Genomic DNA, 16,085 nt, shown 5'->3' with positions numbered 1-16,085 from the left:
TAATATTTCACAGCTGGAGATTTATCCCCCTTACCTCTGTGAGCCAAAAGTCAAAGTCCTTGATGCCAGTGTTGAAGTTCTGCTGTTTATTGGCCTCCTTCAGCTTTTGGCTCTTTTCTGAAGACTTATGAACCAAAAATTGCCACTGGTCGGCGAGTGCTGCCAAACGAGCCTGAAAAAAAAAAAAATCATACAGGGTCAACAGAGTTGGATTGAGGATGCAAGTGCTTTTCTAAAGGGGGTTGTTCAGTTTGGATGAACCTCATCTCAAGCTGCTCACCTTCACTGCATCCTCACTGCCAGCACAAGCACCGCGATCAATGAGGGAGTTGCCCATATCGATGACTCCACGAATACGGTCTGCGTTGGCCTGAAGCTCTGCCTCAAAGGCCTGGTGTTTCTGGTGTTTGCTCTGCCGGACAGGAAGCAACAGGTCACTTGAGAACATCCAAGAATAAAGTACGCTAAAAGGTATCTTAATACAAGAAAATAAAAGCTACAAGTCGTTAAATGGTTATAGCCATCTCATACATCGGTGGCATACCCTAGAGCTATGCCACCGATGTCTGAAATGGGAATACCACTTCAACCCCACTCCTTGTAGTATACATTTCCTTGGTCGCACCATCATGTGAAAGTAATAAAAGTGTCTGCTTGTGAGTTTTTACAAATGTAGAGGGCGACTGGGTATTATAATGGATGTGTGCGGACCAGGGAAACATGGAAGGAGCCTCCACAAAGCCCAAGAGATGTAATGAAGACATAAAACATAACTATCTACAAGAAAAATAATGGAACATCCCACAGAAAACTAGACCGGGACTGAACACGTTCTGCATGAAGTAGGGGGCACAGACTAGTATGAAATTCGTAAACTGGAATCTCATACTGGTCACCACTCCAGTAGGACAGGAATGGATTTTTAGGGCCTGTTTCCTTCACATCTTGTTCTGATGGAGGCAAGCACAATGGACTGTGGCAAAGTCCTAAAGTATGCCTCCTGCAGCTTTGATGCGATTTGGAGAACTTCTTAGACCTAGACCCATACAATTTAATGTAGTTTATGATTTAACTTGACACCAGATAGTGACTCCATCAGTTTCTATTAATTGAGAAGAACATATTTTTCTGTTTTCCAACGACATTCAGCCAAAAATGGTAGCCTATCAATGTACTTAAATAGGGTATCCAACAAGAAGATCCTCATAGCACAATGGGGTCCTCTAATAGGAAAACAAAGATTAAAAAATGCTAACGATTCGATTGAACGTCATATGCCGCAATAAAGCGGAGGAGAATGAGCGCTGCCCTCTATCAGGCTTCATGCAGAGTGTGTCTTGGTGGAAGGATGTAACAGAAGCTCATGGTAGTACCAGCCACAAGGATGACTAATGACTAGAACGAAAACCCGGGTGGTTTAGAGGAATGGAGAAACATCATAAATGTTATAACACACAGGAGGCGAGACACAGGAAAGAAAGGACGAACTTCCTGACCACTTACCAGTAATTTGGAAAGCTATAAAACAGATTAAAAAAGAGAAGGAGTTGAGTACATGAAGCATGAATGAGGCTACTACAATAATGGCATTTTTTATTTTATTTTTATTAAAGGGGCTGTCTAAGACTAACCCTGATCCATATTTGGAATCGCCGGCATATCGTTTCAAAATCCAGACTATCAGTGATCGACTTACATCTGGGAAGGATCCACTTGTAAAATGGGTTGCCTTTTTGAGACAACCCTTTAAAAAGGGGATTTAATTCATTAGCATCAGATCAGAGGGAGGGGCGGCATCTGGCATCCCCACCACTATCAGCTATTTCATCCAGGCGCCGGCACCGGAAAATACACAGTGAGAATGGGAACTGAGCTGCAGTCTACGAGGCCTTCTGCTTCTAGCTCCATACATTGTATAGTTTCCAATCACAGCATAGCCCAAAACAGCAGATTGGTGGGAGTGCTGGGTGGAACACCCACCTATTCATACTGGTTACTGATCCTGGGGGTAGGCCATCAATATCTGAGCTCTGGAAAAACCTCTTAAAAGCTAAGGACACCTTTAGGGCAATTATTTATGACTGTATTTTACTCATTTGGGGTTAAAAATATTTTTCCATTGGTCTTTACTAAAAACGCAGCAGTTTTTGGATACAGGGACAAAAAAAAAAAATAAAAAAAAAATCTGTCCCTTTGCAAACTCCCCTTATCTTTTATCTCCTGACCTCATTAAAACTAATTTTAGGGTACTTTTACACTTGCGTTTTTCTTTTCCGGCATAGAGTTCAGTCCTAGGGGCTCTATACTGGAAAATAACTGATCAGTTTTATCCCCATGCATTCTGAATAGAGAGTAATCCGTTCAGTTTGCATCAGGATGTCTTCAGTTCAGTCGTTTTGACTGATCAGGCAAAGGAGAAAACCGCAGCATGCTACGATTTTATCTCCAGCGAAAAAAAACTGAAGACTTGCCTGAATACCGGATCAGTCGTTCCGGCCTGCGCAGACCGGTAAAAATTTGAAAAAATGTACAAGACGGATCCGTCTGTCCGCATGACAAGCGGAGAGACTGATCCATCCTTGCAATGCATTTGTGAGACGGATCAGTCTCACAAATGCTTTCAGTCAGCGGCAGATCCGGCGGGCAGTTCCGACGACGGAACTGCCGCCGGATCACTCTGCCGCAAGTGTGAAATTAGCCTAAGACTTAAGCTATGAGTCTTTATAAGGGTTAGGAGATAAGGCTTCACATGAGCTGTCAGGATCCTATGCAAAACAAAATGATTTTTAACCAATGTATCTCAAAAACTGCAGAAAATGTTTAAGGCTAAGTCTACACGACATTTGTTGCGCGACAGAAAGGGCACAACTACACAGCAACATTTGTAGCGCAACATTTTGTTGCGCCAATGTCGCGCAACAATTTTTATAATGGCAGTCTATGGTGTCACACTGCAACATACGACATGCTGCGACGCAACAGTCGCAGAAAAATCCATCTCAAAAGCGTTGCAGTCTCCGGCCGGGAGCTCCTCCTACTGGTAAGTGACAGGTCTGTGCGGCGCATTGCTTAATGATCTGTCACTTACCAGTAGGAGGAGCTCCTGGCCGGTCACAGACAGCACAGCAGCCAGCAGGTAAGTATGATGCTTCTACTATTGCTAAGTAACCATGGCAACCAGGACTGCAGTAGTGTCCTGGTTGCCATGGTTACCAATCAGAGCCCCAGCGATTAAACTGGGACTCCGATCGGAACTCCGCTGCCACCAATGATCGGGCGGGGCGCACACTGCCACCAATGTTAATAATACAATAGAGGGAGGGAGGGGGAGGACGCACACTGTGCCACCAATGTTATTAATACAATAGAGGGAGGGGGGGGGGGGGGGCTCGCACTGGCCACCAATGATATTCAAACTGGGGAGGGAGGGGGGTCTGCCCCCTGCTGCCCGGCAGCCCTGATCTCTTACAGGGGGCTATGATATGCACAATTAACCCCTCAGGTGCAGCACCTGAGGGGTTAATTGTGCTGATCACAGCCATTTGTAAGAGATCGGGTGCTGCCAGGCAGCAGGGGACAGTCTTGTACACAGTTCGTAGTATATTCTAACTAGAAGCGTCCCCATCACTATGGGAACGCCTCTGTGTTAGAATATACTGTCGGATCTGAGTTTTCACGAAGTGAAAACTCAGCTCTGAAAAAGCTTTTATGCAGACGGATCTTCGGATCCGTCTGTATGAAAGTAACCTACGGCCACGGATCACGGACACGGATGCCAATCTTGTGTGCATCCGTGTTTTCATGGACCCATTGACTTGAATGGGTCCGTGAACCGTTGTCAGTCAAAAAAAAATAGGACAGGTCATATTTTTTTGACGGACAGGATACACGGATCATGGAGGCGGATGACAAACTGTGCATTTTCCGAGTTTTCAACGGACCCATTGAAAGTCAATGGGTCCGCAGAAAATCACGGAAAACGGAACAACGGCCACGGATGCACACAACGGTCGTGTGCATGAGGCCTTAGTCTGAATAGCTATGTCCCTGTCCTTGGATTAGCAAGGCCTTCATGCAACATCACAGAACCAACATCACAATCATTGCAGACTGGGCCTGGAAAAAAAGAGTCCCGGCCACCTGAGAAGAGTTCTGGTTATTCATGAATTCCTGCTCTCCTGCTGATGACTGACCGGCTTCTACCTAGTTTTCTCCCTTTCTGTCTAGGAGAGAACTGCCAATCATCAGCAGATGGATGAGAGCAGGAGATTATGTATAACCAGGACTCTTCTCAGGTAGATTTGACTATTTTCCAGGCCTGGGCTGCAATGATTATGATGCTGGTTCTCGGCAACCACTTACTTTTAGCTCATGAGTGACACTCCGCTGACATCAGCATTTCTGTCACTATTTTATGCTGTCGTCAGTGAGGTCACCATAACGTTGATTTTGACCTAATTAGCTCTCAGACACTAGCGATCTGCTAGTCTCCTGATCTACCTTACAATGCTATTTTCAGACCTTTGTGTGGATCAGTTTCTCTAAAAAAGAGAACTTTTATGGATATGCTAATGAGCCTCTAGGTGCTATGGGGGCATCTTTTAGCACATAGAGGCTCCGTCTACTCACACTGTATGCCGCCCCGGTCATCCGTCAAGCCCGCCCATCTACTCTAGAATGCCATCCTCCATCTCATTTATCGGCCGAATTCTCGCGCCTGCGCCGTGTGCGTCTGTATTCGGCGCAGGCGCAGTGACTGACCATCTGTTCCTCGGAGCACTCTGACGTAATCGGCGCAGGCGAGATGTCTGTGCAGGGAGCGGTCAGACATTCACTGCGCCTGCGCCGAATACAAACGCGCACGGCGCGAGAATTCGTCCGCTGGCTGAGATGGAGGATGGCATTCTAGAGGAGATGGGCGGGCTTGATGGATGACCGGAGCGGCATACAGTGAGTAGACAGAGCCTCTAGGTGCTGAAGACGCCCCCATAGCACCTAGAGGCTCATTAGCATATCAATAAAAGTTTTTTTTGTGAAACGGATCCACACAAAGGTCTGAAAAAAGCATTGTAAGGTAGATCACGAGACTAGCAGATCGCTAGTGTCTGAGAGCTAATTAGGTAAAAAATCAGGTGGTAGAAACCCATTAAGACGCCGGTCTTAACATCCCCTATAACTGGCGCCGGCCTCTACATAACTTCGGTGGATCCACCGCCGCTTCGACAGCTTCCTAGCCGTCTTACATTTAGACCATTTTATATGCCTAAACCAGGCGTAGAAATTGGTAAATGCTGGCCCTTCCCTTTTCCCGCCAAAAGTCACAGATTGTGCTGCAAAGGACCATTGCGTCGCAATCTACTCCAGAAATACGCCCAATATAGGTGTATTTCTGGTTAATAAATGACCCTTCGTTTTAATTTGTCATGGTAGATGTTACGTGCCAGCATAGTCCAATGAAATCCTGGTGCTGGTCTGCACCAAGTAAAGTATAAGGAACATGTGATACTAACAATATATCTAAAATCTATAAAAAAAAAAAATTAAAATAAAAAAAATAAAAAATAATCACCACACTGCCAGGAGCTACAAGAACTAATACAAAAAACAGGATAGCCCTTGTACAGGCCATTATAAGATAAGTATCCTCTAGAAAGCTCAATTAGGAAGACTTTATCTTGTGGGCATTAATCCTTTCTGCGAGCCGGCCGCTGCTTACAGGACACCCACCTGGATGTTTGTGGGATCTTTGTAGGACTCGTCACTGGCGGTCTGCAACTTCTCACTAATCCAGGCTTCAATCTCATCGACATCTCTGCTGAACTGCTGCAGAGTCTGAGATTCACCAAGTTTGGATCTCTTCTCGATCATCTGAGCCTTCAGACGGCGCCACCTGCCAAAAGTAGAAGAGAATGCAACCCATCACATTTGCTCCTTTCGTTGCATCGAGTTATCCATAGCTTATGACAGCAAGAATAACGCAGCATGCACCGCTATTCTTGCCATCAATGTACGCTTTAACGGGCTCCATTATAGGTCAGTGGGGACCCATCACTATTCAGACCTGTTGTATGATGGATCCAGAGCACAAGGCTTTAGATATTTTGTTGGAATTGCTACTTATATATACACATTTCTATACTTGTAGAGGTTGATCCCACATTGACTAGCAAAGTTTAGAAGGTGTGCATACCAATGTAAAACCAACTCACCTGTCCAGGACCTCATTGCGACGGGATGCAATGTCTCCCTTGGAGTAATGGTCAGCAGTTATTAACTGATCAGCAAAGGCCTGCAGAGCTGCAATCTTCTCTTCCTGCAAGACAAGCCCACAGTAGAGGTTACACATCAGTTCAAGACCCTGTTGCCCACCGAAAGTTTCAGGTCACACATCGTTTACCTGCACGTTAATGGCTTTGTCAAAGTCCTCATGTTTCTTGATGAGCGCCTCCACGCTGTCTAGAGAATCGCCTTTGTCTTCGCTGTTGAGGAAGGCTTCACGCGCCGCCATCCAGTTCTCGGCCTGCTCGCAGTCTCTGTTAAACAGCTTCAAAAGGGAAATGGGGGAAGAATTTTAAGTCTGAAAGGGGTAAATGGATCAGATTGGAGAAATAATGTAGGGATGCAACATTACCTGAAGCTCTAGGCACTGATCCAGCATCATCCTGCGCTGCACCCAGGCCTTCTCCAAGCTGGCGCGTTCCTGGTCGAGTATGTCCAACTTCTCTTTAATTTCAGGACTGGCATAATGGCCTCTAGCTAGAAGCTGCTGCCCACACTGCTCAAAGGCCTGGAAAGTGCCGGCTCTGGCATCGATTTCTGTGCGGTGCTCCTGACGGGACAAAGCATTATAGTGTGCAATACCTCAAAAACTAAAAGCATGAGCCATCGTATAATGAATCCAGATTGGGACTGACAGACCCCACCACACTTTGCACTACTAGCTTGAAAAAAACTCAGCAAAAATCATTAAAGGGGTGGTACAGCTTTTTTGTAACAAATGGCTCACAATGGGTTAAAATAAAGTTATAAAAATGTTCAAATTTGAACACTCGCCTCCTTGATGCTCTGCCGCTCCTGTTTCAATGCTTCCTGGGTCCCCCACTGGTCCCTTTCTTAGCTGTTTTTGACACACAGGAAACAACCACTTAGTCACTGGCTTAGGTGGTCACCACCGCGGCCGCTGATTGCCTGAGAAGTCAGTTCCTGTGTGTCAATAGGGACCTGGAAGGACTGGTGCAGGACCCAGAGAGTGTAAAAATGGGAGCGGCAGGGGATCCGAGGCTTTTCCTTCTTTAACCCATTCTAATCCCCATGCAAAAAATTATTTAACTGCAGGACAATTGAAGAGACTGACAAAACTACCTTACTACCAAAAGTCAGGGAGGAGTAGTCAAGTTCTCAAAGGTGTATTCCCATCTTCGACCTTTATGGCATATCTACATGATATGACATTATCTGATATGAGTTGGTCCCAGTGGTGGGACCCCATCTTGCAGCCACTGTGACTGGAGAGTTTGCCCTCTCCATTTACTTCTATTGGAGTTCTGAAAATAGCTGCGCACTTACCTCAGGATGGCATATCTGGTGGATATGACAAAAGACGGAAATGGGTATACCCCTTTAATGGTGTTCTTGCCTCCTAATACTATGGAGACGCCATAACTCATTCATCTGCACTGATATTTAGTAGTTAATCCAAAACAGTTCTGCTCTACTGACCTGGTGTCTCTCCAGTAGAGCTTCAGCTCCAGTGACGTCCTTTGCAAGTTCATCAGATGATACCAAGCCACGGATTCCATTAATCCAGGACATGAGGTCCCTGAGAAATTATGAAATGAACCTTTTACACCATGCATCATAGAAATGCCTATCGGTCTAATGCAGTGGTCTCTAACCGGTCTCACCAGCTGCATCAAACAGCTGGAAAGGCATGGGATGGAGAGGAGACAACCAATCTTAGGTTATAATGTATGGCAGGCTGTGATTGGGTGTTTGGTTACCCTACCTGAAGTCACTGAGGAACCGCTGCAGGTCATGAGAATCTCCCAACTTCTCCTTACGTTTGTCGGCGCGTTTGCCGAGGCTGTTCCAAGCTTGGTTGAGCTCTGTGCACTTCTCTTGGATGTCCTCAGCAGATTCTGGGTGGGACTGGATCAGGCGCTCAGCAGTTTCTCCCAGGGAATTCACCTAGGAAAGGACAAAACTCCTTCCGATGAGTCTTAAGATGCTTATGACTACACATGCATGGGTCAGTGCGACAACAGCTTTCCATCAAATCTCTGACCTTATCGCCTAGCGCAGCCAGATCTCTCTCGAATCCCTCATGCTTTCGCTGCAGAGCCTGCACACTGGCCAAATCATGGCCGTAGCTGTCGGTGTTCAAAGCCTGGTTCTTCTCCTCGATCCATTCCTTGGTCTCATCGGCATCCCTGCAAAAGGAAGAAAGAGACTAAAATGTCCACCCAAACATTTCACAGCACTGATTCCCGCTACAGTCTGTGCCTTGTAGTACAGTGGATAATGAAAGGTGTGTAATCGCACACAATTGTGTTCTGTACCTGTGGAATCTCTGCACTTCATGGGCACTACCCAGTGACTGGCTCCTATCCTCTGCCAGCTGCTGAAGGGAACGCCAACGCTCATTCAGTTCCTAGAAGACAGATAGGACAGGTCACTTTCTGGAAGAAGGATTAGAGTATTATGGGGACGGTACTGAAGCCTCGGTTCTTGACCCTTACCTTGATGGAGTTAAAAGTGGCCACAGAATGCACAACTGTCCTCACGGCCTGTAACACATACATGCACCAGGTTATAAACAGGACCGGACAAGCTCCACATACAGGGGTGTAATGAAGGTCATGTGCAGGACGAGACAAACCATAGGAACATGGTGGTTGAGATGGGTAATGGCATTTTTATGTTTCAGTATTGTTGTCCACCAACAATACTAGTACATTGAGGTTATATGTTGTATATATGTTCTAGTACATACAAAGGTGGAACAACATGGCGGGGTTATATTTCTCCTACCTTCCAAGGTGAGGCTCCTTTAGCATCCGCTTCATCCTACAGCCGAACAAACAGACAATTAGAGTTATGAAGAGTAAACGTGGTGACACAGCTAAGATGGCAGTTGGACAAAAAGTCAGCCGGCAACCATTCCGCCCACCCCTCCATAGTCATGCAAGCTCATCTCCCAAAGGATCGACAATGCTGAAATCCAACATGCCTCATCCAGCTTTTTGTCCCCAAACAACTGCAACCCCATAGATGGTTGGCCATTTGACCTAAATTGGTGGTTCCACTGACAAACATCTACTGTGTACGGCCACCTGAAGTCATAAATAAAACTTAACACAAACTACACAAATTGCTACTTACTTTTGGCATGCTGCCGTAAACCTCCTGTGGGGGTGGAAGAGGGGAAAAAATAAAATGTTATAGTGCATGGAGTGTAAGAGAATGAAGCTGCCGAGACATGAAAATGTAGGTCTAGGTTCGTGGTTATATTGAACACACTGGCAGCAGGTTCTAGAGCTGGAGGAGCTGAGCAGAATGATATATAGGGAATGATTCTGTATTGTATTCATTGATAGCTCTGCATTTTGTAGGCTTCAGCGGGCGGCCCCATCAGTGACTGACAGCCTTCCCTGTATAAACGTACACCTAGAGATGGCGTATCACTGATAGGACCGCCCAATGGACTCAAGCATAGAATGAGCAGGGATTAAATGAATATAATACAAGTTTTATTGAATCATTTCCTCTACATAACTCATCTCTGTATCTTGCTTACAGCTAGGATTGCATATACTACAGGTTCCCAATAAAAACAAGTCAAATGTCTACTATAAATACCAGTATACGACTGGTCCTGTTATTCTGAGCCCATGTACGTATACATTGTAGATCTCCAGCCTTATTTGGCTTTATGTTCTAAACAGGCATTCGATGGTGTACCACAAGGCTAGAGAGGACATTCCCTCCAGTATAAAAGATAACATGGAGTTCTTCATTAATGAAATCTTACCTGATGCTGTACAGCTTGTACTTCTTCAGTTATCAGCCCTTCAGACTCCAGGTCATCCGCAACCTTGTTGATGTCCTTCAAACGGGATTCGTTAGCTTTCAGATCCTGAAAGACGATGGTTTTAAGTGAGAAGATATCAGCATGAATGTGAGGAGCCATATTTTCAACAATCTGGCTTCATTACAATCAGGATGTAAATTTGGGAGCGTGCAATGTGTACTAGTCCGAAAACCCTTATTGATTACAGGGACATCAGACAAGTTTGATTACCTTCTGGAAATCATCAAACTTCTTCTGTAACACCTCCACCTGTTCCAGGTCCGTCCCCACCTCCTCGTTGGTGAGCGCAGCTTCCTTCTCATTGATCCACTGCTGCAGCTCATTTGCCTCGCGGAACAACATGAACTTCTTACAACTTTTCTCCAGCATGTCTTTGCGCTTCTCTCCCACCTCCAATATGTTCTGGTATCTACAAACAGAAGGAGCACGGTCAGGCATCTGTACAGCGTAGTAGACATCTAGAGAACGTCAATGACTGCAGACATCTCGCCCGTCTATATTAGACTAATGCTAAATATTCTAGACACTGAGTGGCCTGAGCTAGATAGGCTGTCAACGAAGATGTCCACTAAATGTTTCCATCAAATGTAAAACTGGGCCGCCAAATCGCAAAGGTTCAGGTCAGCGGTTCTTACAATGTGAGGCGTGCCCAATAAGGCGCAGCATGCCCCTTAATCCTAGGATCTTCAGTACAAGGGGTCGATAAAGTACTTTCCGGTGCAAGAGGTGGGAGTGTGGAGACGATACTTGTGCTGACTAGGGGCACATAGGTTGGTACTGGAAGCATGGTGGCTGGCGCTTGCAGCAGTCAACATGTCCCATTTTTGGCATGAAGTCAGACTAAATAAGAGGCACTAGAAAAAAAACGTTCAGCAAGTGCCGGTCTTGACGTCTCCACATAACACCAACCTACTGGACATCATGGGCCTCACCACCATGGTCAGTGGACAGTCCGCCAAAGATGTTCAAATATAAAGATGTATTGACCCCCTCATGCTCATTAGTGATAATCTATGGAAATTTCAAACATGCTTAGGAGCTGGTGGGATGCTGCACAAATGGAAAAAAAAAAAAAAAAAAACACGTACCTTCTTGAGCCCCCTTGGATCCAGCACCACCCCTCAGTTCTCCTCCTCAGGCTGCAGTCTTGATATACTGCTTTAGCTGCAGCAGTGACTTCCCATATACCGTTGCAGCTGTCTTCTGCCGTACACACCAGTGACTGGCTGCAGAGGTATACAGGATGTCACTACTGCAGGCAAAATAATACGTCATGACTGCAGCCCGGGATGGAGTGGTGGGACTCCCTGGTACCACAGGGGACTCCAGAAGATACGGTACAGAAGATACAGTATTTTCATTGTCTAACTGAACAGGTTAGATCTAGACTATGATATGACAAAAAGTCATTTGGTAATTTTTAAAAAATTACTGGCCAGACAACCCTATAAAAATGATCTTATTGAGTATGAGAAGATATGTGCGATGGTGGAACAGGTCTACTCACAGTTCTTCAACCTGATTCATACGCAGAGACACACTGCCAGCTTCCTTAGATACAAGAGTCCTGCACAGACGAGAAGGGAGCACAGCAAAAAAAAGGCATGCAGACAATTAGTGATTACTGACAGGCAGGAGGGTGCTGCTCAATCAGTGAGCCGAATTAGAAGGGAGTGCAGCGTATGGGGAGTAGTAGGTCACAGGGTATGGGGATGTCCACCTTTACTGAGGCCAAGAATTTCTTCACCCACCCTTGTTGCCCAAGTGATTGATCTGGTCAGATACCTGCATAACTAAAAAGAGCAATATGTCCGAACTGCCACAAGTGTGAAGGACACATGCAAGGAGCTGCTTACTCCAGCCACTAGGAGGCGAACATATACATAGTCCTTTAAAAAGGGGTAGTCTCATTATGGCACATCCATAGGACATTCCTTAAATGTTTGATAGATCCAGGTCCTACCTTGAAGCCCCACATCTATCTTCAGGGGTGGGCATGGCTCTCTCCATTTACTTTTATGTCAGCCGTTTCTGTAACCCCCATAGTAGTAAATGGAGACAGCCTGCAACTCTCGAGACAAATGCGGGTAAAATCTATAGCACCTGCACTTAACAGATAGTTATGTCATATCCTGTGGATGTGTCCACCTTTCTAAGGCTACTTTCACATCTGCGGCACCACGACCTGGCCACCGGTGACGTGAGCTGAACGGACACACGCTGCAGTGGTTTGTGTCCTGCCGATTCTCGCCATATTTGTCGGATCTCCGCCGGAGCTCATTATAGTTAATGGGGCCAGCGGGCATTTCGGTTGCACCCGGCAGTGGCGGATCTGGAGAATTCCGGCACAGGTGTGAAAGTAGCCTAAAATGAGAGTATCCCTTTAATGATCCCCTTCCGATCACGCCAGAAGACGAGCTCGGCCACTGCTCCGTAAAACTCCTAGATCTAGTGGTCGGCAGGGGGTCCCAGTGGTCAGACCCCCACTAATAATTAGTTAGGCAATAATTATGAATGGCTAAACCTGTTGTAACTATGGTTGGGTAGATACATTCAATAATAATTTAGTAGAAGTGGACATACCCTTTAATTTAAGTATCACAAAACAAGTCCCTGGGTTTAAGCTGTATAAAAGTAGTATCGTCCTACTGCTAGATAACACTCCTCTGAACTGCAGTACCGTTCACTGTCCACATACTGGAGTGGCGCTGTTGCAGTGGTCAGACTAGAAATATCATACTTCTTTTATACAGCTAACGGGCCCCAGAAGTTATTATTTTCTTAAACTGTGATACTAGGACTTATCAAAACACAGAACAATCCAAACACATAGAAAAATCAATGACTCATAGGACGTGTATTAATCTGCAGAGTGATCAGTGCCGACAGTATAATCGATGGGTGCACATTATTAAGAGTAAGAGGACGTTACCAGGGGTTATGTCACAAGGGAGTAAATCTGTACTTAGAGACACTGGTCAGTGATTTAGGATGATGGATATTATCACATGCAGTCAGCATGATGGGTGAAACTGAGGATGAGCTACATGAAGTGTGTGCAGTGAAAGCAGAAGGTAGAGAAACACAGGAGCTCCAACATTTTCCTGTCCACGCAGTCACATGACCTGTACAATACTGAATCGCACACGTAAAAATGGAGTCTTACTGGCCATCGATCTGCTCCTGCCGTAGCGCAATGCTTCCCTGATCCTCCAGAAGGTTCTCCCGAGAAGCAGACTGCGCTGGATCCAGCTTCTTCACGTACGCAGCGGGTACAAAACCCTGACGATCGTTCACTTCCACTTTCCACCAGTCCTGGAGGACATGAAACACATACATGGTTGGGTTTAATTTATAGGCAGCCATATTAAAAAGCACCTGTCTGCAGGATCAACACTATCATTTTTTTTTTTTTTTTTTTTTTTTTTTATCAGCAGGATCAACTGTACTAGACAGTATACCTGGCTTAAAGGGCATCTGTCAGCAGGTTTGTACACATGACACTGGCTGACCTGTTACATGTGCTCTTGGCAGCTGAAGGCATCTGTGTTGGTCCCATGTTCATATGTGCCCGCATTGCTGGAAAAGTGAAGTTTAAATACATGCAAATGAGCCTCTCAGTGCAATGGGGGTGTTACCGTTACACCTAGAGGCTTTGCAACTGCTGTGCCCTCTGCACTTTGACAAGACCAGGCAGTGTAGTGTAAACATCATAATTACTGGTCCGGTCAAAGTGCAGGAGTGGTGGTTGCCGAGAGAGCTGAGCCTCCAGGAGTAATGGTAACGCCCCCGTTGCTCCTAGAGGCTCATTTGCATATATTAAAACATATTTTTTTCGGAGCAATGCGCGCACATATGAACATTGGACCAACACAGATGCCTTCAGCTGCCAAGCGCACATACAACAGGTCAGCCAGTTTCACAGGTACAAAACTGCTGACGGATGCCCTTTAATATGGTTGATCCTGCAGACAGGAGTCTAAGAAAATGTGCCACTCCCGTCCTTGGGCTGTGAATGGTATTGCAGCAAATCCCCATGGCTGAGCTGCCATACGGGACACCATCGCTGGACAAGAGTCCACTTCTGGGAAAAAGCAGACAATGTCTACCAATCCTGGACTTGCATTTGGGCCATGTTCTTTACCATTACCTTATTAGTGCTGTTAAGCAGAGTCAGGATGTCTCCTTTCTTCATGGTCACCTCCCGTGGGCTCTTCTCCTGATAATCATACAGAGCCAGAACCAGCTCCTTCCCAGTCTCATCATCTGTTGGTGCCACTTGTTGCTAAAGATCAAGGATGAAATCAGACAATGAAAATCTTGCAACATAACACATCCAATGGTAATTACTGCGTAAGGGTGCGACTGCATGTGGTGGGTACACTGCTGATTTTATTTCACGCAGAGGAAATGCAAATACAGGAACAGCAAGATCAATTTTATACAAAAAAAAGTCTCATCCACGCGCTACAGAAAATTTTTGCACTGGAATCTACGCATGCAGTACAGAATAAAAAAATTGTATTATTGCATTTGACTCATTTTGGGCTGAAAATACTTTTTTCAATTGTTCTGGCCACTAAAAATGCTCAACAGTTTCTGGGACACTAGGGTTAAAAAAAAAAAAATCAGTCTGTTTGCCGGCTGTCAGTCTTTTCTCTTTGAATCCCATCATCTGATGGCTCATGTGTAGCTCTCATCACTCACTCATTATAGTTCAGTTCTTATCAAACTGCTAAGAATATGGCTTTATAAAAAAAAAAAAAAAAGTGCTTATGAGGTCAGGAGATCAGAGATGAGAGCTACAGATGAGCCCGGTTTCAAAGAAAACATTGTGACAGCTTGCAGACAGACTGATTTTGAACCCTTGTATCTCAGAAACTGCTGAGCATTTTTAATTAAGACCCAATTTTATTTTTTAAATGCGTTTTAGCCCAAAATTTGTAAAATGCTATAAAAAGCCCAGAAGTAGTCCATAGCCTTTAAATCCACCGCATGTCAATTTACACTACAAATGTTTGCCTTGCAATGGAAAGGGTGAAATTCACAGCAAATCCGCAACTTATGCAGATTTTTGACACAGATCCATTGCAAAATATGCCACGTTTGGCCATGCGGTAAAGCGGACATTCACCTTGACATATCCATGGGGAATTTGGACAGCAGGCAGATCTTTAGATCAACTGGCTGTCATTGAGACAGTAAGCGAACCCTCACTTGACTTTGTACATACCCGGCAAGTCTGGGCCTGCTCCCTCAGAGCCTGAATGCTGCTTCCGTAGGCTCGCAGATCAGACATCAGAGCTTCATGTTTCTTCAGCAGAGCCTGACGATGGGATGAAGACATTAGTAATCCAGTTATGGAAACAAAACTTTAGCGTAGGACGTGTCAGGAGGGTCTTACCTCAGCAGAGTCTTCATCTTTGCCGTAATCTGTGCTCCCAACAATCGGCTCCTTCTCCCTCATCCAGGATTCTGCCTCATTTGCATCAGCAAAGTACTGCTGAGCCTGCAGGGAGTCTTCAAGGTCCTGTCTGCGCTGAGAGGCCTTGTTTCTGAGGGACTGCCACTTGTCATTAAGCTCCTTCAGCTTCACCTTCACTTCATCAGCTGCAAAGTGTCCTGTGAAAAAGGTCCATATCGTATTCAATACATATAGGTGATAAATGCAACATGTGTAAGAAATGCCCCCATCGTCCATGTATTGTGTGAGCAACGGATCTCGTTTCTGACAGCAGCCTCCAACTGGGAGGTGATATGAAAGTGTATTTCTCCAGGATGAGATACGGTGTACTGCATGTTTCAGGACGAACTGTCACCTCTCCTGACATAGTGACAACTTGCATTCCCCATGTAGTAACAATTTTGGAGCATCTATTCTAATGACTATGATGTGCCATTCCTTTATTATTCCTGCTAGAAGTTGTGAAAGAATTAGGGCTCATACACATCATCATGATTGGCCCAGGGAAGACTGTCTGTGTTTTGGCCACAT

At 45.4% G+C, this 16,085-nt stretch overlaps 1 protein-coding gene across 8 annotated transcripts in view; it reads right to left on the bottom strand.

Annotated features, from left to right (window-relative positions):
- The window catches only part of SPTAN1 (spectrin alpha, non-erythrocytic 1), a 46,582-nt gene that overhangs the window by 7,943 nt on the left and 22,554 nt on the right, over nt 1-16,085 (bottom strand). For 3 of the 8 annotated variants that reach the window (XM_044305955.1, XM_044305958.1, XM_044305961.1), the window contains exons 19-39: nt 15,495-15,712; nt 15,324-15,416; nt 14,241-14,375; nt 13,257-13,405; nt 11,598-11,657; nt 10,301-10,499; nt 10,031-10,135; nt 9,382-9,405; nt 9,031-9,066; nt 8,739-8,786; nt 8,559-8,650; nt 8,285-8,429; nt 8,006-8,187; nt 7,720-7,819; nt 6,632-6,829; nt 6,398-6,544; nt 6,210-6,313; nt 5,728-5,890; nt 1,504-1,518; nt 281-412; nt 35-172 (exon numbers count right to left, since the gene is read on the bottom strand). In XM_044305955.1, coding sequence (XP_044161890.1) covers nt 35-172; nt 281-412; nt 1,504-1,518; nt 5,728-5,890; nt 6,210-6,313; nt 6,398-6,544; nt 6,632-6,829; nt 7,720-7,819; nt 8,006-8,187; nt 8,285-8,429; nt 8,559-8,650; nt 8,739-8,786; nt 9,031-9,066; nt 9,382-9,405; nt 10,031-10,135; nt 10,301-10,499; nt 11,598-11,657; nt 13,257-13,405; nt 14,241-14,375; nt 15,324-15,416; nt 15,495-15,712 — 2,483 coding nt within the window. The remainder of the gene's footprint in view (nt 1-34; nt 173-280; nt 413-1,503; nt 1,519-5,727; nt 5,891-6,209; nt 6,314-6,397; nt 6,545-6,631; nt 6,830-7,719; nt 7,820-8,005; nt 8,188-8,284; nt 8,430-8,558; nt 8,651-8,738; nt 8,787-9,030; nt 9,067-9,381; nt 9,406-10,030; nt 10,136-10,300; nt 10,500-11,597; nt 11,658-13,256; nt 13,406-14,240; nt 14,376-15,323; nt 15,417-15,494; nt 15,713-16,085) is intronic. The other 5 variants (XM_044305956.1, XM_044305960.1, XM_044305957.1 and 2 more) reach the window with 3 other exon arrangements.

This window comes from Bufo gargarizans, chromosome 9, assembly GCF_014858855.1.
Source record: "Bufo gargarizans isolate SCDJY-AF-19 chromosome 9, ASM1485885v1, whole genome shotgun sequence".
Lineage (NCBI taxonomy): Eukaryota > Metazoa > Chordata > Amphibia > Anura > Bufonidae > Bufo > Bufo gargarizans.
This window is presented reverse-complemented; position numbering and strand designations above follow the sequence as displayed.